The 23,387-nt window shown below is 38.2% G+C and overlaps 2 protein-coding genes across 2 annotated transcripts in view; one reads left to right on the forward strand and one right to left on the reverse strand.

Annotated features, from left to right (window-relative positions):
- Positions 1–23,387, forward strand: part of LOC115191976 (SLAM family member 5-like) — a 76,759-nt gene that overhangs the window by 17,390 nt on the left and 35,982 nt on the right. The window lies entirely within an intron of this gene.
- LOC115191979 (uncharacterized) lies at positions 5,046–20,378 on the reverse strand. The gene is made up of 6 exons (XM_029750058.1): positions 20,189–20,378; positions 7,650–7,973; positions 6,926–7,204; positions 6,669–6,785; positions 6,187–6,257; positions 5,046–5,327 (listed from the first exon to the last, which is right to left on the reverse strand). Exons 1-6 carry the CDS (start codon positions 20,238–20,240, stop codon positions 5,208–5,210), a joined length of 963 nt encoding a protein of 320 aa, XP_029605918.1. The 5' UTR covers positions 20,241–20,378; the 3' UTR covers positions 5,046–5,207.

Raw genomic sequence — 23,387 nt, forward strand, 5'->3', positions numbered from 1 at the left:
AATAGAGGGGAGGTACGTGAGGCGACGTTGGTTCCCCCTGCTGGGAATACGGGAGCTGGGCACCCCGACACGGACAGCTCTAAGTGGAGGTAATTAGGGGAAAGTGCCAACCAGCCGTGGAGGCCAAATAAAAGGAACACGGTGGCACACCGCGAGAAAGAACGGGGAGAGACCGAAGCCAAGCCAAAGTAGAGAAGAAGGACCGAGCCAAACCTAAGTGATTATCTTTGTTGTGTTTATTTTCTGTCTTAGTAAAATTGTTTTTGCAGAATAAAGTCTCCCTGTCTCTGTCAATCTCTGCACGCTCAACCCAACACCCCACGGTTTACCACAATTACTTTATGTTACAATACAGTATGAATGGAATAGCATTTCTACAATATCACAGGAATTAAAGAACAGTATCATAGTTCTTATAAATTGGATGATGTAAGTATCATACACCTTGGAGGATGTACAGTGCATTCGGAAAGTTTTCAGACCCCTTGACTTTAAAAAAATATATATATGTTACAGCCTTATTCTAAAATTGATTAAATCGTTTTTTCCCCCATCAATCTACACACAATACCCCATAATGACAAAGCAAAAACAGGTTTAGATATTTTTGCAAATGTAAAAAAATATATAATGAAATATCACAATTACATAAGTATTCAGACCCTTTGCTCAGTACTTTGTTGAAGCACCTTTGGCACTGATTACAGCCATTTTTTTTCTGCAGATCATCTCAAGCTTCATCCAAAGTAGGCATGTATTTGTACTGCATGTTAAAGGTTAGTTAGACTGCTCCACTCTAACCATAAAACGTTGGTGGTTTCCTGTGATTACGTGGTCAGTGTGTATCTGTCATGTAGAGGCCAGATGGTAGAGTTAGAGACGAGTGGTTGAGGAACAGGTAATGTGCTTTATTAAATGGATCATGGGCAGAGAAGTGAGATGGGTGAAAATGCTGCAGTTGTTTTCAAGACAAGTGTTGCAGCATGAGCAAAAAAAGACTGTGGTTTTGGGGGGGGGGTCTTAACTGGAAAAACAAACTCTAAATATTGTAGATTAAGTATATAATATATACTGTACTTTGTGACAAGTGTGTTGATACTGAGATATCTAAGATATCTACTCTATGTAGCCCAGTGTTCAGCCCAGTCTGAAACTCAGCAGGTGAAAGAGATTGTGGGAAAGTATTTTTTTTCCAGAGCAGGTATTGGAATTGGGCAGTTTAATTTATGAAGGGCAATATTGCACAGGTGTAGCCGGCTAAACAAAGCATTATGAACCTTGATAAGAGATTTAAAAGATGGTGATGTTATGTCAGACCACTTTATCGTAAAGTTTTTTTTACATACAGGTAAGGAAATGATTTGCCCAGTATCTTCATTCAATTAATCAATATTAAGATGAAATGTTTACATTTTAGTGCAGGACAACTGTTCTGCCAACTCTCCTATATTAGGCCTATAGAATGTCTTCCAATCTGAATCTTGTCTTGTCTGTTCCCTGAGTTCCTTGATGATATTAATAAATTCTTCACAACGTAGAGGCTCTATTTAATTTGGTTTTCACTTTGTTCACTACATATATTTTATACATTTAATTAGTTATACATATAGGCTGGTTTCTGGTGAAAAAGTTCAACACCCTGACAACTCTACACCGGAAGGAAGGGTTGTCAGTGTGTCCTGCAGAAACATCTGTTTTAGTGGGAGACACAGGGAATTCTTCACACTGACCATAATGCTAAAGATCAGTAATCAAAGTTAAAATGTAAAGGTACTCACTACCTTGTCCATGCTGCTACAGACTGAAAGAGTGTATGGCTAATCTGTGTTTTATACAGTAATGTTACTCATTTCCTGTAACAAAACACTGGAGTCACAGCATTGCACAATCTGAATTTACATCTGAAAATACATCACTTAAATACACAGAATGATAAATGAGGAACTCGTTTCCTGAACAAATGTGATTAAAATTATATTTGGCATGGCATAATTTACAAGACATGTTTTTATATAAAATATAAATTGGCAGAAAAATGCATGGCCACGGTCCAAATGTAAAAGGTAATGAGCTTTATTGGTTAGAGCCTGTAAGTAAGCATTTCACTGTAAGGTCTACACCTGTTGTATTCGGCGCACATGACAAATAAACTTTGATTTTATTTGATTTGAAATGTAAAAGCATAGAAAGGTTTGAGAACATTTTACTGACACATGATTTAAGTTACACTTACACTATACAGTACACTGGCTCAGAGTACAAAATAATGTAGTATGTACAGTACAGTATACACTATGCTGAAATATAAAAACATTCAACCACTAGATGAGGAAAATACATTGTTTCCTTGAAAGCAATACTTGAACTTTAATAGGATTAGTCATCATTCTTTTCAAATTAGAAATATAACATTACAAGTAACTGGACAGAATGTCCCAAATACTCTTAAACTTAATAAATCAAGAAACACACTTGAAAACCACCCAACAATTACAGTGGTCCCTTCTAATTTGACCCTAGAAGTAGGCTACATTTGGTATTTTATTAGGATCCCCATTAGCTGTTGCAAAAGCAGCAGCTACTCTTCCTGGGGTCAACACAAAACATGAAACATGACATATTATACAACGGGTGGGTCTAATCCTGAATGCTGATTGGTTAAATGCATATTCCAGCCGGTGTCTATTCCACAAGTTACCACCGGCTAAATCTATGGCTTTAAAAGGCCTATTTACCCTGTTCAATCTGACTGCGCAATCCACTGTCTCATCAGCCCAGCCAAGCAATTTATAAACTTGATCTCCACTACAAAAAGCATCTAGACATTATCTCACATTTCTTTTAGACTAACATTTAGTTTTCAACAGCGGAGATTTGTATAAACCTTGTTGTCTGTCTCTCCGACATATGCAATATTGTTTCAATATTCAGATTTGACCTCCAACTGTCCCATAGTAATGAATGTGTAGGGGTCGGGAGTTGGGACGAGAGAGAGAGTTAGGCAGAGTTTCTCATCCTGTCGAAATCATGATTTAGCTGGCATCATTTTTATGGATATATACAAAGAAATGTCAATTGAAAAAAGGTAAATCGAAACAAAGTGCAGCTAGATTGCAGTCTTTGAGTTTCAGTTGGAAGTTATTGTCTTAGCTGTGTTGTTGGCTAGCTCCTCTGAAACAACAGTGTCCTGACTAGTAAGCACATTTTCTATGCCAGGCGAAATAATACCTCTTTAGCTCATTGTTATGATGTATCCAAATAAATGTCACTAGAAAACAGCTTAAACAAATGCAGCTACTGTTGTAATTCTGTCTGCACTGTTTCACGTGACTCTAAGTTAGCCGTAGTTAGCTAGCTAGCAAGCAAGGGAAAGGAACGTTGCCAGCCAGTATGGCAATGGAACATTTATAACGAACGACTGGGTCACGTCCATAGATACAGAACAAAAAGACTGAACGACTGGGTCACGTCTCTGGCAACCGAACCAATAGAACGAACGACCAGCTGGCTTGGATAGCAACCCTAGATTTGTTTCGGACTATATGTTGTGGAAGGATGAAATAGTATGAATAAATTCATCAAAATAAAACATTTAATGAAAATATGTCAATCATTATTTAAATATGTTGGTAACCCGTTGTATAAAAGTGATAATGTCCTCGAAGCCGGGGTGTTTGGAGGATATATTGGCACGGTTTGCCCTCCAAACACCGGCCTCTCTGGCATTATCACTTAAATACAGAACATTAATAGACAACAGCTCAAGGACAGAACTACATCAATTTAAAAAAGACACACGTAGCCTACATGTCAATACATACACATAAACTATCTAGATCAAACTTTAAAACCAGAATCTGGAGGTTGTGTGTTTCTGGAGAAATGTTGCCAATCTTAAACTCTTGAACGCAGCTATGGCTGCAACAACTGACAGAATGTACTGCTACAACATACCTCTGAAAACTGTGTTTACAAAAATAAAAATGACAACACAAATATAAACAATAGAGTAAACTTAAATAATATTTAGGGTTGTGATAAGGTAAGTATATTTTTCAAGCTGAATGGGTGTTTGCCGACCAGTTATCATTAGGAAATATCCCAGATTGTATACCTTTAGGTTAAATGAATGGGTAAGTCTTTGACTTGATATATTGAAGCTCAGTACAAAAATCTTTATTAGTTTGAGTAAGTCAGACAGTTACTGTATCGTAGAATAGTGAAATGTGAATTATATTAGCTTCACATTCAGTCAGATATTCTGATATTTTTTCACAGTTATATACTGTATGTGGGCTAATGTAGGGGGGGCACAAAATGATCTAATAGGAGAGACTACAGGAGGGAGTGATTGTATTCTAAAGAGATGATGAGCTACATACTGTGTAGATAAGAACAAGCAATAAATGGTCCATCATAATAAACTAACCTATTGATTCAGTACATTAAAACTGCATGAACACAGTTGTTGTCAAAGCAAGATCTGAACTACACTTAATCACGTCTGCATTTTGTGAAAAGCAATAAGAGTAAAATGTCAACCAAGAACACTTTCTGAGTCAAAAGGCAAATCAAGATCTACCACTCAGAAATGTTTCAACAGAATCTACATGGTGAAAGGAAAAATATGTACTTTTTGTTTCCAACGTAGCCTAACAGCCATTACTTCTAAGGACTAGGTGGCTTTACCTCACCAAACATCTGCTTTTTATGTACACAGCTGCTATCCACTGGCAAGCTAAACAATTACCAACTATAAAAAGATACAGGGGAGCCACCTACATTTAAACAGAACAGACAGAACTGAAAAGAAGCTTTGGCCCAGCAAAAGCATAGCAAACACACTAATGAATTGTATTAAAAGGTTCCATTTGTTTTAACCTATAAATTGGGACAATGGGCACTTGAAAAGATGGATCACCCTACTAATAACCCTAGGCATAGTTATTAAATTAGTCTTTATCATTGAATCTCATCGAGGCCCCAATTCAACAAAAGACTGAGGATGACTAACAGAGGAAGTTGGAAATGATAACAGCACAATGGTTAAATGGGACTCTTCTCCAGTAACAACTGTGCCTCCATTAAGTTTTCTAGATGAACATTTAATATAATTTTGTCTCAATGTCCACTGTAAGATGTAACAACTTCTCTTGGATGTGAATTATCTTGTCACCCTCTCAGTAACTTGCTGTTCTCTCTCTACTTCATGTAGTGTTAACATCCTTGCTGGCAGCCATGTGATGTAACTGGAGTGTATAATAAACTAATGTCAGGTTAGGGTTGTTTCTAAGCGGATCCAGTTCTGGTATACCTGTTCGCTCCTCCTAAACAGGGAGAGGGAAAGAGGTAGGGAGGAAAGGATTGAGAGGGACAAGGAAAGAGGGGCAAAGATGGGGGGTGAGAAAAGGTGTAGCAAAAAAGTAAAAGAAAAATGATATGTTTCGTTATTAGATACTTTGTACCAGAGGAAGGAAACAAGACAAGTCTGATGCTCTCTTGTCTATTCTCATTGTTCTGCGGTAGGTAGCTCAACAGTCAACACATCTAGAACCATTCCTAAACCTAGTGGGAGGAACCACGAAGCCAAGCTTAAAAGTCCACTGACTTGACAATACTGACACAGGAAAATCAAAGGCATTACTATACTGACTAAAAATATAAATGCAACATGCAACAATTTCAAATATTTTACTGAATTACAGTTCATAAAAGGACATCAGTCAATTGAAACAAATTAATTTGGCTCTAATCTATGGATTTCACATGACTGGGCAAGGGCGCAGCAATGGGTGGGCCAGGGAGGGCATAGGTCCACCCACTTAGGAGCCATGCCCCCCACCGACCTGCAGTTGAAGAAGCCTGATGTGGAGATCCTGGGCTGGTATGGTTACACGTGGTCTGCAGTTGTGAGACCGGTTGAATGGGTAGGTGTGTCCAAACATTTGACTGGTACTGTATGTACAATATGCAGTGTGGCTTCTCATTGTGCAACCCAAACATTTTATATGGGCGAAACTGGTTGCAGTGACATCAGGCCGGGTATCAAAATCAGGTGGTCTGTGCAACTCAAGACCACATTAACCCACTGGCACAGAGCTAAAGCCAACAGTTGTAGCCATGAGGGCTGCAAAAGCTGCTGTATTACATCTCCTATGTTTATCATCCTGTAGCATTATTACTAACCTGGTTATCTGCTGGTTTAATGTGAGTTATCTCTGCATACAGAATGTCATCTTGCTTTCTTTCGGGTGAATCTATGAAGGCAAATAAAGGAAATTAAATATACAGTGTGGGTGGGAGTAACTGACAGGTGCTCACCCCCAAGACAGGTTCTGAAAACACTAAGATCTCTTGTTACTATGGATTCCTGTGTCTGTGCTAGAGGTCTTTTTGGCACCAGAGAAGCTATAAAGTAATGATTGTCAGAGCGTGCTTGTGCCTTCTGTTTTTTCAACATTTAGAGAAGTTGTCTGAGATGATGCAACTGTCTGACCAAGCAGAGGAAGTGTGGAAGATACGCCACTTCATTTGACCTGCATCTGTTTTTCAGGCAAACATTTCTTACATTTTCCAAAATGCTATCCATGATAATTAAAAAAAGGTTGTGCACAACATGGTCTGACTTTGACAAGGAGAATAACTTCACCCCGTTAAAAGATGATTACCTGCATATGAGTGTCTGTTTCTCTTCTTAAGAAAGATTGCAAGACCAACAAGTCCTGAAGCAACCAGAACACAGATTACAGCAACAATAAGAGAACCTCGAGTCCTCTCATCACCATCTGAAGTAAAAAGAGAGAAACTATATTTTAATTAAAACATTGTGTTTCATAAAATGAGCTCTACCATACTTATTGTTTCATATAGAAGTTGGTATTGTCTGGATACTGCAATGTAACATTGCTACTGTACATGTTTTTACCTGTCACCTTGGAGGGATCACTCTCTATACAAGAATTTGGAACAACAGTGGTCTCCTTGCTGACTGGGTTGGCAGCCTCACATCTGTAAGAGTCTCTGTTCTGTTCATCCACCTTGAGAGGTAGAGAGAGGGTGATGTTGTGGTCAGGGCTGCTGGTCTGGTTGAGTATCTCCCCTCCTTTGTACCAGGACAGGGTCACCTCTCTCCCGTTCCCCACAGAACACACCACTGTACAGGAGATGTTATCATAGACCATCACCTGAGGTTTGGACAGAACATCTGGAAGACAAATAATGAAAAAATGTGAATTAGTGAAATGGAACTCATCTTTAAAGTAGCAAAGACCAGTTGCTACATCCATTTTTGGACTTATAAATGAATATGTACTCAATGATTATTGAAGAATATTTATAAATGCCTCATGAGCTTAGTCCCCATCAGAGAACCCATTAACTTGTTTTACTCCGGTGTTTGTAAACAAAGAAATTGTAAACAAACACTATATAACTATAAACTACAATTTTATATAATGGCTGATCAGTCCTTGCATCCATAGCTCTGTCTATGAATTTGAGAGTGGTTACATTTCTCCAGACACATCCCTCGGCTTTTTACCAAACCAAAAAGCGACAGCTTTAGTATGGTTTCTACTGCTGATTGCCGCTTTAATGATTTTGTCATTTACAACACACACACGCACACGCACACGCACACACACACTTACAGTACACAGTCAGCTGAAATGTATGTGTCGTCTTCTCTTCATCTTCATCTGTATTCTCCACAGTATAAACCCCAGAATCGTCTATTTGTAGGTCTGTCAAAGTGAAGAATCCAGTAACATTGTTCCAGTGAAGGCGGTTTTTAAATCTCTTCACAAGGTTGGTATTACTTTGTTTACCAGGGTACACTTGTGCAATGTTGCCAAGGTCTCCATAAAGTAAAGTGCCAGACTTCAACACCATCACTGGAAAACAGTGAATCTTTCCCACAATGCCTTTCACCTGAGAAGTCTCAGGTTGGGCTGAATGCTGGGCTGAGCAGAGTACTGTGGAGAGAAAGAGAGACTCAATATCAACGCATTTAATTAAATATCGTAGGTCTTTAATAACATAGCAATGTAGCAAATTACAGTTTTTCTCAATTGCTTGAGAAAATGTGTCCAAACAGAATTAACTTTTTCTGAAAAATTAACATGCAGGCCAAAACTGAAACACGTTGGCCAAAATGACACATTTCGTTTGCAAAATGCATTAAGACTCTCAAAACATTAAATACATGACACAAAATCAACTACCTCCATCAAAATATACAAGTTGTTATCTAATGAAAAGTAATTTCAATAAATCGTTATACAGCGACCCAATAAATACTATCTACAACTACCAATATACCCTAACATGGTCAACCCTCTTAAATTTGTGTGCCATTTGTTGATACTATAATTATACTATGCACCATAAAGACAAGTAAATATATTATCCCAGCATGGGCTGTATTCTTTTTTACAAAAATGATTTGACCAAAGATGACCAACGCAGAAAGAACGTCACTGAAGAGCATGAATATCCACAAACAAAAGGCTTTATTTTGTAACATTCGTCATGAAGAATGGACCAAGGCGCAGCGGGTTGAGTGCTCATAATTAAACTTTTAATGTGAACACTGATAAACAACAAAACGATGACCGCCGACAAACAGTCTTGATGTCAACAGACAGCAATACAAGAACAACCTCCCACAAACTACAACCACAAACACATACCTATTTATAGGACTCACAATCAGAGGCAACTAGAAAACACCTGCCTCCAATTGAGAGTCCACACCCCAATTACCTACACATAGAAATAGACTAAACTAGATAGAATATAGAAATACATAAACATAGAACAGTGACCAAAAACCCCGGAACACATAAATCAACTACCCCTCTACATAGACACGAACCCCGAACCACATAAACCAAATACCCCCTGCCACGTCCTGACCAAACTACAATAACAAATAACCCCTATACTGGTCAGGACGTGACATATTTTACATTTTTACATTTTGTCCTTTACAAATTCAATGGTGCTGTATAGTATATACAGAGAATAAAAATAAAATACACCAAGCTAACAAATCACTGAAAAAAACTAAGAAATGTAAAAAAGGCAACACAATACAGTATACACCACATTCAGTCCATTCATTCTTGTCGATCAGGCCACATGTTTTCATCAACATCACACTGGATGTTTTCCCTTGCAATGTAGCGAAGAAAAAATATCCTTGCATGGCGTATCCACGCTTGGCAGTCCTCTGCAGTGATTGCCATACAACCGGTATTCATTGTATCTAGGAGGGACATCTGGTCATGTGGACGGTAATCATAAACTTTCCACCTCCACACATCTGAACGACTCTTCCTCTATGGGCCCCTCTACCTCTCCTTTGTCCTTGCCCTCTGCCTCTTACTTGGTCCATTCTTGCAAACAGCAACTCAGTGACCTCTTTAATCCATGAATAAGGACTGATTGCTGAGTGAACAATTGTGTAAAGTGTGCACACGTGCAGAAGAGGTTCACATTCATTGGAGTAATTTGTATCAGCTGTCACCAAATGTTTTGCATCTTTTGTAGTGAGTTGCTTTTACTGTTTTGAAAAAATGTGCTTAGCATTTGCATTTTGTGTGAAAGCAATGAGTAATGACTTACAGTTTTACAAAAAAAGAATACTGTTGGGCTCATTAGGTTATGATGGAGATCAGTTCCATTAAAAGTTTAATTGAAAGTGTCTTAGCCACCGAGAAAAACTGTAAAGGCCTGATGTGATGGTGACGGTTAGGAAAGAAAGTATACACCCTTACAGAAAATGGTTCCTAAAACAGTTCTTCAGCTGTCCCCATAGGATAACCCTTTGAAGAACCATTTTTGGTTCCAGGTTGAACCCTTTTGGGTTCCATGTAGGGGCCCACTGTGGTAAGAGTTTGACATGGAACCCAAAAGGATTCTGCCTGAAACCAAAAATGGTTCTTCAAAGGGTTATCCTATGGGGACAGCTGAAGAACTGTTTTAGGTTCTACACACTGAAATTAAGAAAACATGGAAATAAAGACTCTCTCTAATGGCACAATAACTCAAATGCCATCACTGTGAGAGAGAAAAAAAACAATCCTTTCTTACTTTCTTTTTTGGTACATTTATTTTAACATGGAAATCCCATTGAGACCAAAACCTATTTTGCAAGACAGCCCTGCATGTGCACAAATTATACAAAATATGCCTGAACTGCCCTAGAGGCACCAGACATTCACAGTGCAGAGAGCTCTGCAGATCATTCCATATATGGGGCGCAAAAAAACTGAATGCAGATTTACTTAATTCCGTAGTGATCAACGGGACTTCTAGAGTTAGTCATCCCTGTGATCGGGACTGGTAACTCTTACGTCTGTAATTTAAAAATGAAAACGTAGCGCCGGTATTATGGGTCATATATTTTGTGCGGTTAAAGCTACAACCAAGCTGTTTTCTCTGAGGAAAAGAGTGAGACTTGGCTACATCGAACCTGGCCACGAAATGCAGTGGGGAAAGTGAGAGGGTTGAGTGAGACTAGAGACTCAAAGACAACCTACTTCTATACTCAAGAAAGAGAAAAACATAGCTAGACTGTTGCATCACTATTTAAATCAATGCTACTACTGTTTTTAATTTCGTAAAGCAGCTTGTGTTTCTTAATCAGGCAAAGAGAGAGTCACCTGCGCGATGTGTAGCCGATAATCAGAGTTGAGTCTGTTTGCCTTTCTGCCCACACTCAAAGCTTCCTCACCTGCAGCTCACCAGCTGATGTACAACATTAGGCTGTGGCGCGTCTTTCTTTCTGCTAAACAGAACTGTCCCTGCGCAGACACGGAAAAGCTCTCAATCTCTCCAAAAACTATTGCCCAGTCTATTTAGTAGTCAGATTTAGTAGCAGATAGTTTCGTTTTAGTAAACTCAAATGAAAAATATTTTAGCCTATAGTTTGTTCTTGGTCTCTTTAGCCATTGTTTGGCGAATATTTCAGTAATTATTTTTGTGGACGAAATTAATACTGATCCAAAAAATGTACCGCTTAATAAAATACTTCAAACTACTATTAAAAGTCGTTTTTTGGGGTACCTGTAATATAAGGAATTTGAAATGATTTATACTTTTTCTTTTGATACTTAAGTATATTTTAGAAATTACATTTACTTTTGATACTTAAGTATATTTCAAAGCAAATACTTTTAGACTTTTACTCAAGTAGTATTTTACTGGGTGACTTTCACTTTTACTTGAGTCATTTTCTATGAAAAAATGACTCTTTACTTTGACTGAAGTACGACAATTCGATACCTTTTCCACCTCTGCTTGATTTAAAACCAGTGATGCTGCCGAGATGGTGCTATGCCTTGGTCTGAAGCCTGACTGATACACATTTAGAATACATTTCGTAGTTAGCAAAGATCTAAGCTGACAGTTGATTAGAGATTCAACAATTTTGTCAAACTGGTCCTGACAAAAAAAACACTTTCAATGAAAATGTTAATTCTTAATTTGTGTCCGGAAACCAGCCCTAAATGGCAGTATTTGCACGGCCGGATAAAAAACGTACCCGATTTAATCTGGTTACCACTCCTGCCCAGTAACTAGAATATGCATATAATTATTGGCTTTGGATAGAAAACACCCTAAAGTTTCTAAAACTGTTTGAATGGTGTCTGTGAGTATAACAGAACTCATATGGCAGGCAAAAACCTGAGAAGATTCCTTACAGGAAGTGGCCTGTCTGACCATTTCTTGCCCTCCTTGATCATCTCTATCCAAAACAGGGGATCTCTGCTGTTACGTGACACTTCCTACGGCTCCCATGGGCTCTCAGAAGGCGGGAAAAAGCTGAATGATGTAATTCCATCCCCAGGCTGAAACACATTAGCGCGTTTGGCAAGTGCTCTATCAGAGGGCCATCAGACTGAGGCTCGTGCATGAGGGGATCCCATGCTTTTACTTTCACTCTCTTTGTATTAAAAAACAATTTCCCGGTCGGAATATTATCACTTTTTTACGAGAAAAATGGCATAAAAAATTGATTTTAAACAGCGGTTGACATGCTTCGAAGTACGGTAATGGAATATTTAGAATTTTTTTGTCACGAAATGTGTCGTGCTCGTCACCCTTATTTACCCTTTTGGATAGTGTCTTGAACGCACGAACAAAACGCCGCTATTTGGATATAACAATGGATTATTTGGGACCAAACCAACATTTGTTATTGAAGTAGAAGTCCTGGGAGTGCATTCTGACGAAGAACAGCAAAGGTAATAATATTTTTCTTATAGTAAATCTGACTTTGGTGAGTGCTAAACTTGGTGGGTGTCTAAATAGCTAGCCCTGTGATGCCGGGCTATCTACTTAGAATATTGCAAAATGTGCTTTCACCGAAAAGCTATTTTAAAATCGGACATATCGAGTGCATAGAGGAGTTCTGTATCTATAATTCTTAAAATAATTGTTATGTTTTTTGTGAACGTTTATCGTGAGTAATTTAGTAAATTCACCGGAAGTGTTCGGTGGGAATGCTAGTCACATGCTAGTCACCTGCTAATGTAAAAAGTTGGTTTTTGATATAAATATGAACTTGATTGAACAGACATGCATGTATTGTATAACATAATGTCCTAAGATTGTCATCTGATGAAGATCATCAAAGGTTAGTGCTGCATTTAGCTGTGGTTTGGGTTTATGTGACATTATATGCTAGCCAGAAAAATGGGTGTCTGATTATTTCTGGCTGGGTACTCTGCTGACATAATCTAATGTTTTGCTTTCGTTGTAAAGCCTTTTTGAAATCGGACAGTGTGGTTAGATTAACGAGAGTCTTGTCTTTAAAATGCTGTAAAATAGTCATATGTTTGAGAAATTGAAGTAATAGCATTTCTAAGGTATTTGAATAACGCGCCACGGGATTCAACTGGCTGTTGAGTAGGTGGGACGCAAGTGTCCCACCTAGCCCAGAGAGGTTAACATAGTGATATATATTATTTGGTCAGAATATATGCTATCTCAACATGATATATTCCATTTGCACATGGTTCACTGACTTTTGGGTTTTCGGAAGCTGACTTCCTATGATCATATATGGCAAATGGCCATAACATCCTGATTTAGTACTTTCAATACTTACATATGCCATTTGGACATTTCGTATGCCCTTTGGACATGGTTCTGTGACTTTTGGATTCAGAACCCAACTTCCTATGATCATATATGACAAATGGACATAATATCCTGATTTTGTACTTTCAATACTTACATATGCCATTTGGACATGTTTTTGTGACTTTTGGGTTCAGAACCTGACTCCTTATGATCATATATGACAAATGGACTAAACATAGGGCTGTCAGGTCTTTACTATGGATTAAATGATATATGACATGCTATTTTATCAAATCAATTCTCTGTAATTAATATTACCTGATTAAACTAATCATGTAAATGTAATTAACTAGGAAGTCGGGGCACCACGGAAGAATGTTTATAGAGCTGTTGTGTTCCGAATAAACTCTTAAAGATCTGGTCATCTTTTATATCAATAGCAGTCAAATATTAATTGTCACCTTATTCAAACTCATCTGAATGTCATAAAATTATTGGTTATCTTCACGAACCCTGGCTAACAAGTTGTATCAGCAATACAAAAATACAAAAATAATTATTTATTTAATAAATACCTAAATAATCACACAGAATTACATATACACTGGATGGATCATACATTGATAATTAATTATGTAAATAAAAGAAAACATCTCTAGCGGACGAAACCGATATGACGGCTGGTTACACAAAGAAAGGGGGTTGGGATTGAATGAAAGCACGGGAAGACTGAGGAACAAAAGGATTGGGTCTCTATCGGACCTTATGAAGCTATGCTATCGTAATTACGGAATCTTATGCATTCTAAATAACCGCCCACTCGGAAACAGAAAATGCAAGAAATATATTTACTCTGAGCTGCGCTTCGATAGATTGGTCGAAGATGGAAGGCTGGGTTACCCAGCAGAGATCTCCCTTGTCATATTTTTGGGCGGATACGTCGTAGTCTGTCGTCTTGTGATAGAACGGATACGTTGTATTACCCTGTCATTCTGAAGAGATGGTCCTTTCTTTCCTAGGCCACGCACATTTACAGCTGCTGCTGCTAACTCGACGTCTAGGATGTGTCACTTCTTTGGTGAATAAGAGTTCAAAGTTCATACCAAGTTGCCATACTAAGCTCTTGCTGTATTCTGGCTGGTGTAGTCGAAATTCATCCTTCCAGCATGATCGTCACCTCCACGTTGAAATTAGCCCTTTTAAACGTATGGACGTCAGTCCTCACGTCATCGGGAACAAAAGTTAATTTTGTTAGGTTGTAGTTGATATTAGCCCTTTTAAACGTATGGACATCAGTCCTCACGCATCGGGAACACTAGGTTTGACTTCCGTCAACAGGCTTTTGTCGTAAAGGAGAGTAGGGCGCGCTTCATATTTCTCAACCAATGTCTGTTCACTTGGGCGTGGCCACTGAGTGATCATTGTTTTCTTTATGAAAACAATTATCTCATTTAGAAGTTAAATTACATTTCATCTTTTCACAAATAGTTTCATATTTCAACATTTAAATTGCACACAACAATTCCATGTGACTCTGATAACTAGAATGTGTAGACTTTCCAAGATACAATTTATGTTGTCCTATCATCAGATATGTCCTAGACAACAACTGATCTTACATCATATTCTTTAAGTAAGTACCAACGGACACTTTCAACTGGTTGGATTACAGGAAGATTGTTATTTTCCCCACCCTTTTGATGTTACTATACTCTCTCTATGTTAACAAATGGCTTTCCAAGAGTCCATTCTGTAGAGTGGGGAGAAAAAGGGGGAAAGGTATTTATGGGGGTCATAAACCTCGCCCAATAGGGCAACGTCGTGACAGGGTTTATGGATAAACCTGCATAAAATAAGAAATCTATGTCCATACGGTTCCTACATATGTATAATTGACAAAAAAAGTCCCCATTTTGAAGATTTAACCCTTGAGACCTGACTTTGTGACCATTTCATATATATAATCCTATGGTGGAATGTGCTTGACCCCTTTGGGATTTTTTGTTTATAACACCCGCATTTGCCATGTTCCACTTGCAATATGTTTTTGACCAACTGCCACCCAATTGAAAATGTACTTGATACGATTGTTATGCGTTGTCTAACCTAGCTAACTTGAGATAAATGCACTAATTGTAAGTCACTCTGGATAAGAGTGCTAAATGACTAAAATGTAAATATTAAATATCTGTGTCAGTTAGAGAAGGGCTTGGTGTGTTAAGTTAAAACCAGGACTCGAATTGATGGTGTGTGTGTGTGAGGTGTGGCAGCCTAGGGGGTTGGGTCAAAACGTTTACACAGATCAGACATGGACAGAGTAGGATTAGCTCAGTTTCAAAGGTGTTTATTAAAATAAATTCCAAAAGAAAAGGTCTCCCCCAAGAGACCCTCTCCGGAATACCGTCTTCTGGGCTCCGGGTCTTGCTGTGTCCTGTGGGTATCAAAAACTGAACTCCCTTCTGTTACCATCCCGAACTATACGTGAGTCCTTTCCTCCCCCAGTCTCTTCCCTGTGGTTGCACTTCTGGCAGCTTTATGGGACTTGTACAGCTGGTGAGCAATCAGCCCTTGATTATTCACCAATTCCCAATCAGCCCCAATTAGTCCTGGCCAGATCGCCCGTCGAGACCTGGCATGTCCAGCAGATGGAGCCACCGCCTCGTGATGTATACTCCTTCTGTCACCAGGCCTCGACGAGTCTCCCCCTGATGGCTGACCTGCTGTATGCCACAGAGGGTATTGTGGCTTAGGCCTACCCCTTGTTAGTTTTAGATTTAGAAAAATGAATGGACCTGATTATATAAAGCAATCTATACCAATGTTTTATTCCGCAATGCTGTATGCTAGAAACAAGCTGTAACATGCCGGGTAAAGACATGACTCTGAGCATATGGGATATCTTTGGTTTCTCTCTCTAACCACGTTTCTATCTGCAGTTTTATGTGAATAAAGTCATACTGAATAAAAACAATCACAGTTTAATAAATGCCAATGATTATTTGTTTGTTCGACATGGTGGGATCTTTTTGTGTCGGTAAAATAAATTATTGAAGAAAAAATGGTGGAAACACCTTTATGCGCAAATATTGATATAAAAATCATCATATCGAAGTAAACTTGGAGTCACAGAATGATATAGTGTGTGGTCCTCCCACTACGACTCGGGAAACCACACAGTTTATTAGGCTACAGATGAAATAACTTATGATGAACTTCACAGGGTGTTGAAATTGTACAGTGATCTTGATGCTCCTTTCCAATAAATATCGAGGATCTGATTCTGGTGACATTACGGTCAATACTTGACTGCCGTTTTACTAATAAAAAAAATCCATAATAATCTCATCATGTAGACCAGGGGCCCTACCCCTGTTCCTGGAGTTCTACAGGTACTGCAGGATTTTGTTTCAACTAGGCACCATACCTGACCAACTGAGGTAATTCAGCAGTTCAGTGATAACCTAAATTCAACACACCTGGTCTTCCAGGTCGGTTAAATCAAAACATGAAGTGCCTGCGACACTCCAGGCCCAGGGTTGCCTACCCCTGATGTAGACTTTACCCGCACAGCCTAAACACTATATATGTGATCTGTTGGCTAGAGCGCACATGCCAAGACCATAGTACACATTTGCTCGTGACAAAACTTTTGGTATAGTTGAAAACGCGATGGAAACATATTGAACTTTCTATTTTTATTCAGTACATGAAAACTTAAGCAAAAAAGTACATTTTGTGTGCATTACATCATCACACACTGATTTTTATCTGCGAAAACTCAATTTGGTGGAAACACACCACAGGTGGGAAAATGCACATTTTTTCTTAATGCAGATTCTAGGATATTCACATGAAAATCTGTCACTATCAATTGAAGTTCAACATTTCAACAGGCTATTAAACAACATACTATCTCTAAATCAGTCAGGAGTAAGCCAGGTAGCCTATTTAGGCTATATTCATATTATTTCAAGGCTATAGCCTGCCATTTAACAAATTAATTGTGAAGCATTTGTGACACACTACAGGCAGGATGGAGTGCTCAGTATTTCAACAACACATCAACAACAGCACTTTAAAACCTCTACGTGATCGGTGTGCCTAAACCGGGACAGTTGTTGCTCAATATGCGACAATGTGACAAGATGATGTTGTAAACAACAGCCAGAAAAGCTTACATTCTTGTTAGTAACCTAACTGCAGTGTCCTATTTCAAGTAGCTATTACAGCAAAACAATACCATGCTATTGTTTGAGGATAAAACACTTTTATCACGGCAATTAGTAATGTACTTACATTCAGTAATCTTGATCTAATTTGTCATTCTGAGGGTCATAGAGATACAAATTTAGCATAGTTTTATTTGAAAAAATCTATTTTTATATTTAAATGTAGAAACTGGGTTCTACAGTTTGACCCCACAGCTGTCTCTGGCAACACCCAGAGTGTGTAAACTTACAAAAATGCTATGGTAAAAAAAATTATGTTCTCTATAGTTATGTATTTGAAAATGTATAATTTGACCAATTCGGCAAACTATTGGCAGACTTGATGCAATTTGTTTTTATAATTAATTTTATGTAGTGAATTAATTCTTCACTGGGTCAGTCTGAAACTTTTCATACACACTGATGCCATCTTGTGGACAACATCTAAATTACACCTAGAGTTCAACAGTATCTCAATCTACAATGTATGGCCACTCTCTTGCATTTCAAAGATGGAACTTTTTTTGACAAACACATGTTTTTTTGTTTGTGTTATCTTTTACCAGATCTAATGTGTTATATTCTCCTACATGAAGTGGGTGTCAGTTGTTGATGTGTGCAAGGGTCCCTGGTTCGAGCCCGGGTTGGGGCGAAGAGAGGGACGGAACCTACACTGTTACATAGACTTACTTCAGGTTCTGAACTACATTTGGGTATGTCATTTTCGGTAATAATCGATCCTTAGCAACATGCCTATACATTTTGCATTTAGGCTGTATAAATAGACATTTCCAAAAACACTTCCTTATAATTAAATAATAATGAAACAAAAAATGCCTTATTAAGCTATACAGTCAATCTACAGTGCCTTTGAATTAACTTTAGAAACACGAGTTTGGCCATTCTTTGGTTTGAGATATGCATGCAGTTTGTTAATTTAGCATAGCAGATGCTATATTCCCATGCCCTAATCACAGTCAACACTAATCTATTTTGTAACAACAATATCATGGAATAAAATATAACAAATTAGAAGATAGTTTCCTGAATGTCAAAAAAGTATCAAGTGCATATTTGCCTACCTGATGATATGAGGCTCTGTGTTAAAAAGCAAATGGCTGTTGCGAGACATTTTTACACTGTTAGCAAGGTTCCAAACTTAGATTATCCTCTTTTTTTAACAGTAGCCTGTATAGAAATCAAAACCTCTCTGGTGCTGCAGCAATGCGCTCATTCGTTGTCATGTTCTGCTGTGGTATTAAAAGATTATGCTTGTCTTCAGTCATTTAAAATGATGTAGAATTGCATGAAATGCATCTATAAAAGGCATTTTTTTTCTCAGAATTCAAATAATATGATAGATTCATTCAGTGTTTTTATTAGAATGGAGACATTTTTACCCCTACCCTTGTCCGTGGTGGAATGTAAATCCACAACCTTCTGACAACTTTTCTGAAACTGCATATCTAAAGGCTCTGGTCTGTCCTAGGATTGAGGGTAAACAGTAGGCATGTTCTCTGCTATCCACATTGTTTTAATTATTATTTGGGGTATGGGGGGTCACTTGTTTTTTTTCAAGTGTTTAGGGAGGGTAAAAATATATTTTACTGAAGGGTTATCCATTTTCATTTCAGAGAGGTCCGATTTTCTCCAGGTATCCCTCATTATAAATTACTTACAGTCCCTTAACAGTTCACAAGCACCTCAGTCAAGAAACTCAAGATAGATCTGACAGACAAAACCCAAACCTGAAACCCACATCTTTTCCTTCTCACACTACATCTTAAATACTTTGAGGGCTTGTTTCCCAGACATATATTAGGCCTAGTCCTGGACTAAAACCCTATTTTAATGGAGATTCTACATTGTGCATAGTTTTTAGTCCAGTGCTTAATCTGTGTCCAGGAAACAAGCCCTGAATGTTTGATCTACGGGGGTTCTTCATTTTGTTGATGGACCTACAGTATGCTCATTGGCATTCAATGATAAAACACCATGGAGGAGATACCTAACTCTAGTTCTTATCATGACAATAATGTTTAAAAAAAATACAGGTTCAGAAAAGGGAAGCTGTTCGAGATCAGCGCTTTACGCAAGTTTGACAAACATCTAATGCATTGAGTTGATAAATATCATTACCAAGAGAAAATGCTCTCTCTTCTCCATCCTCAACACATAGGAGAATGACTTGTGTGAGTTCACATTCAAGCCCAACATTCAAATAAGAGGCTAATTGGTTGCAGTCAGATCATTAGTCTCAGAGAAATAGATAAAAGTCACATGCCTGTTAAAATGAGTTACTCAAGTTGATCAACTTCGCTTTTTCTATGAGATACAACAGAGTTTGTCTGCACACATTTTTTCACACAACTGTTGTTAGGTGTAGCCATCAAAGCTTGTGAACATAGCCGCGGGAAGTAGGGGTGCTGTAGCGCCCCCTGAAAATTAAAAAGGAAAATGAAAAAACCGAACAAAAACAGCGCCCAGCCCCCACCATCAAATTACTTTCTGCGGCTATGCTTGTCTAATTGCTTTTGCACAGAAGAACTCCCTACAACCTTAGCAAATGGGTCGATGCCTCCTTTTATATCAGTTGTGTAACTTGAGGGTGTAGGCTATGCCTGGAACAACAGTGGAAGTCACATAAAATTGTATAAAGCATCAAGTAGCTTAGCCTGCAGATATAGTAATTACATTTGGGAAAATAACTACTAAGACTACATGTATAGCTTACCTATATATATATATATATATATATATATATATATATATATATATATATGACGTTTCTGTATCACATGGAAAAATGTCTAAAAATGTCACAAATGAGTTTAACGACAGCTGTCAAGTCTCTACAACCAAAGTCACAATAATCAAGGGGCACATACCGAAGAGATACAGTAGCGTCTCCTTCAGTTTTTTTCTTTGAGAAAACAGCATTGTAGCCTACAGTCCATCCGATCATCCAACTGGTTCCATACAATCATCTACAAATGACATAGTCTGAGATACTCGACAAGAGCACCCAGACATTGAGTTTGTTAGTTTAGCTGTCCCAGGGGCTGGGTGGGTGGAGTTAGTAACAACTATAACTCCATCTACAGCTGTATTTGCTTTTCACACACAACACAAAAAAGAGGAGGGGCATGGAGGGAGATATTATCCTGTTATCTGAGCGGCAGCCTTGGTGGTGTACCCAGGAATCTTTGCAGTGTTTTTCAATATGATGAAACCGCATCAAAGGTAACACCTGTTCATTTCTCTCTCAAAAGACTGTTATAGATGAACTTATCCTGTGTGCATTCTTTCTTCTCCAGAGAATTTTTGAATGTTGAGTGATGGTGGATGAGCATTCCATTTCGAGGCAGAGAGAGAGAGCGAGAGAGGGGGGAGCGAGAGAGGGGGGAGAGCGAGAGAAGGGAGGAGAGAGAGAAAACAGCCAGGAACACTCTCTAATAACTCTTGATTAAACATTATTTTTTTACTTTTTTTTACATCAAATAAACATAAATTGTATTGGTCACATGGTGTAGCGACATGCATTTATTTAAAGGATATTGTATGTTTGTGAAGGATTCACCATCCTGCTTTGTGAACAATTTGACCAGGTGACACAATAATGATTGATTTGAACAGGGTGTAATGTGTTTAGTGTCTGTGTGTGCAGACAGTCAGCTTTAATTTGAAGGTATTTTGATCCACATTGGGTGAACTGTTCAGGAATTACAGCACTTCTTGTACATAGTTCCCCCATATTTTAGTGGACCTGTCACGACTTTCGCCGAAGTCGGTCCCTCTCCTTGTTCAGGCGGCGTTCGGCGGTCGACGTCACCGGCTTACTAGTTGCCACCGATCGATGTTTCACTGTTTGTTTGGTTTTGTCTTTATTGTGTACACCTGTTTTTGATTTTCCCTAATTATGTTCATTATTTAAACCTCTGCATTTCCTGTTTGTCGGTGATTGTTTCCTGTTTTGTGTGGTTGGAGGTGTTTCTCCGCAATATGTATTTTCCTATGAGAAGATTTATTGATTTTTCAAGTAAACACGTTTGTTTACATTGATCCCTGTGTCCTGCGCCTGACTCCTCTACTTCTCTAAAAGAAATCCATTGCATCTAGCCATCGCCGATCCACTTTTCATTTTCCATTTGTTTTGTCTTACACACCTGGTTTCAATTCCCCAATTACTTGTTCATTATTTAACCCTCTGTTCCCCCATGTTTGTTTGTGAATAATTGTTTATTGTAGTGCGGTCCGTATTTGTGGCCTTGTATTTATACAACGTGTATTGTGATATTATTGAGTAAAATTGATTTCATTCCTCATATCTGCTGTCCTGCACCTGACTCATCTCACCAGCTACACACAGACGCATTACAGGACCAAAATAATTGTGACATTTCTACAATTGTTCTTTTAGTTTGAAAATGTGTTGTAGGTTGTGTAGATCAGTGAAGAAAAATCCCAATTGAATCCATTTTTAATATTTTAATTTAAGGCGTCAAAATGTGAAAACTGCACAAGAGTATGTTGGGCGGCAGGTAGACTAGTGGTTAGAGCGTTTGGCAAGTAACTGGAAAGGTTACTAGATCAAATCCCCGAGCTGACAAGGTAAATATCCGTCATTCTGCCCTGAACAAGGCAGTTAACCCACTGTTCCTAGGCTGTCATTGTAAATAAGAATTTGTTCCTAACTGACTTGCCTATTTAATTAAATAAAGGTAAAACTTTTTAAATTCAGTAGGCAATGGGGACCATATTCAAACTTGAGATAAGTTGATTTAAAATGGACTTAAGCCCCCCAAAACACACTTAAGTAAATTTTTTGTCAATTTATCTTCGTCTGAATAAGAGCCTGTAAAATCTAAACTACCTAACCGAACACCTAAAGCTAATAATAGCAAATTAAAATCAGTTACTGTACACTGTACACTCAATAGTAACAATATACTTACTTTTTAGCACTTTGAGATTGTTTTTAATTGAAAGCAGATTAAAAATGAAATGTATTATTAATGATTACAGTTACTCTTAAATAATATCAAGCAAATATGTCTACCTAGGTAAGCTTTGTCACAGACACGTTCATATATTCTTCACATTCCTCACAGCTCGTTAAACACATTCTTGTAACACCTGAACTGACACATTTGTGAAGGTTAGCTGGACAGACATGTTTCACCTGCATTCTGATTGGTTTTCTCAACTTTTGTGACGTTAGTATATGGATATTGTATAGTATTTTCTTTTCCTATTCATTTTGGAGCAGATCCTGTAGTTTGGGACTTATGGAGGGATTGTGGAGTAGATGCAGTGGAATCAGGACAAGACCGAGGTAAGACAACAATGGACACATTTCTGAAATAGGGTGAACTATAACTTTTATAAGATACACCGGCCATAAACGACATGTCGACGGACAGTGGTGGCTGCTGAGCTGGATGAGATGGGTCTCTCATTGTCATGGGACAGACGGCACAAGCTGTGGTCAAAGACATGCTCCAATGGTACAATATTGTTGCAGCTTAATGTCCCACACGGGAATAAGAGGACTGAGTAAGTAAGTATAACTTCTAACTATTGTAAATATTGTAAATCTTGAACCTTTAAAATCTTGAATCTTGAAATTAATACCACCATCGTTCTGACATCCAAGGCAGTCATTCACATACAGGATAGTTGGTAAATACTAGGCTACATTGAATGGAACATGGATATGTTGCCAGTAAACAGTTTTGATATTAGTTCATTACAACATCTCTATAAGAACACATTTATGAAAAGAATATTACCAATTAGAGAAAAATATTGTATTTATTTCTCCTTTAAACAGACCCTTGAGGTTAGAAACCTATTGTGAGAGGTATTTGTTAGCTAGTACACGTTCCGCTAGCGGAACGTCTGCTCCAATATCCAATGATGGGCGGGGCGCGAAATTCAAACTCCTCTAAATCCGAAAACTTACACTTTTCAAACATATGACTATGTTACAGCTATTTAAAGACAAGACTCTCCTTTATCTAACCAAACTGTCCGATTTCAAAAAGGCTTTACAGCGAAAGCAAAACATTAGATTATGTCAGCAGA

Source organism: Salmo trutta, chromosome 4, assembly GCF_901001165.1.
Source record: "Salmo trutta chromosome 4, fSalTru1.1, whole genome shotgun sequence".
Classification (NCBI taxonomy): Eukaryota; Metazoa; Chordata; class Actinopteri; order Salmoniformes; family Salmonidae; genus Salmo; species Salmo trutta.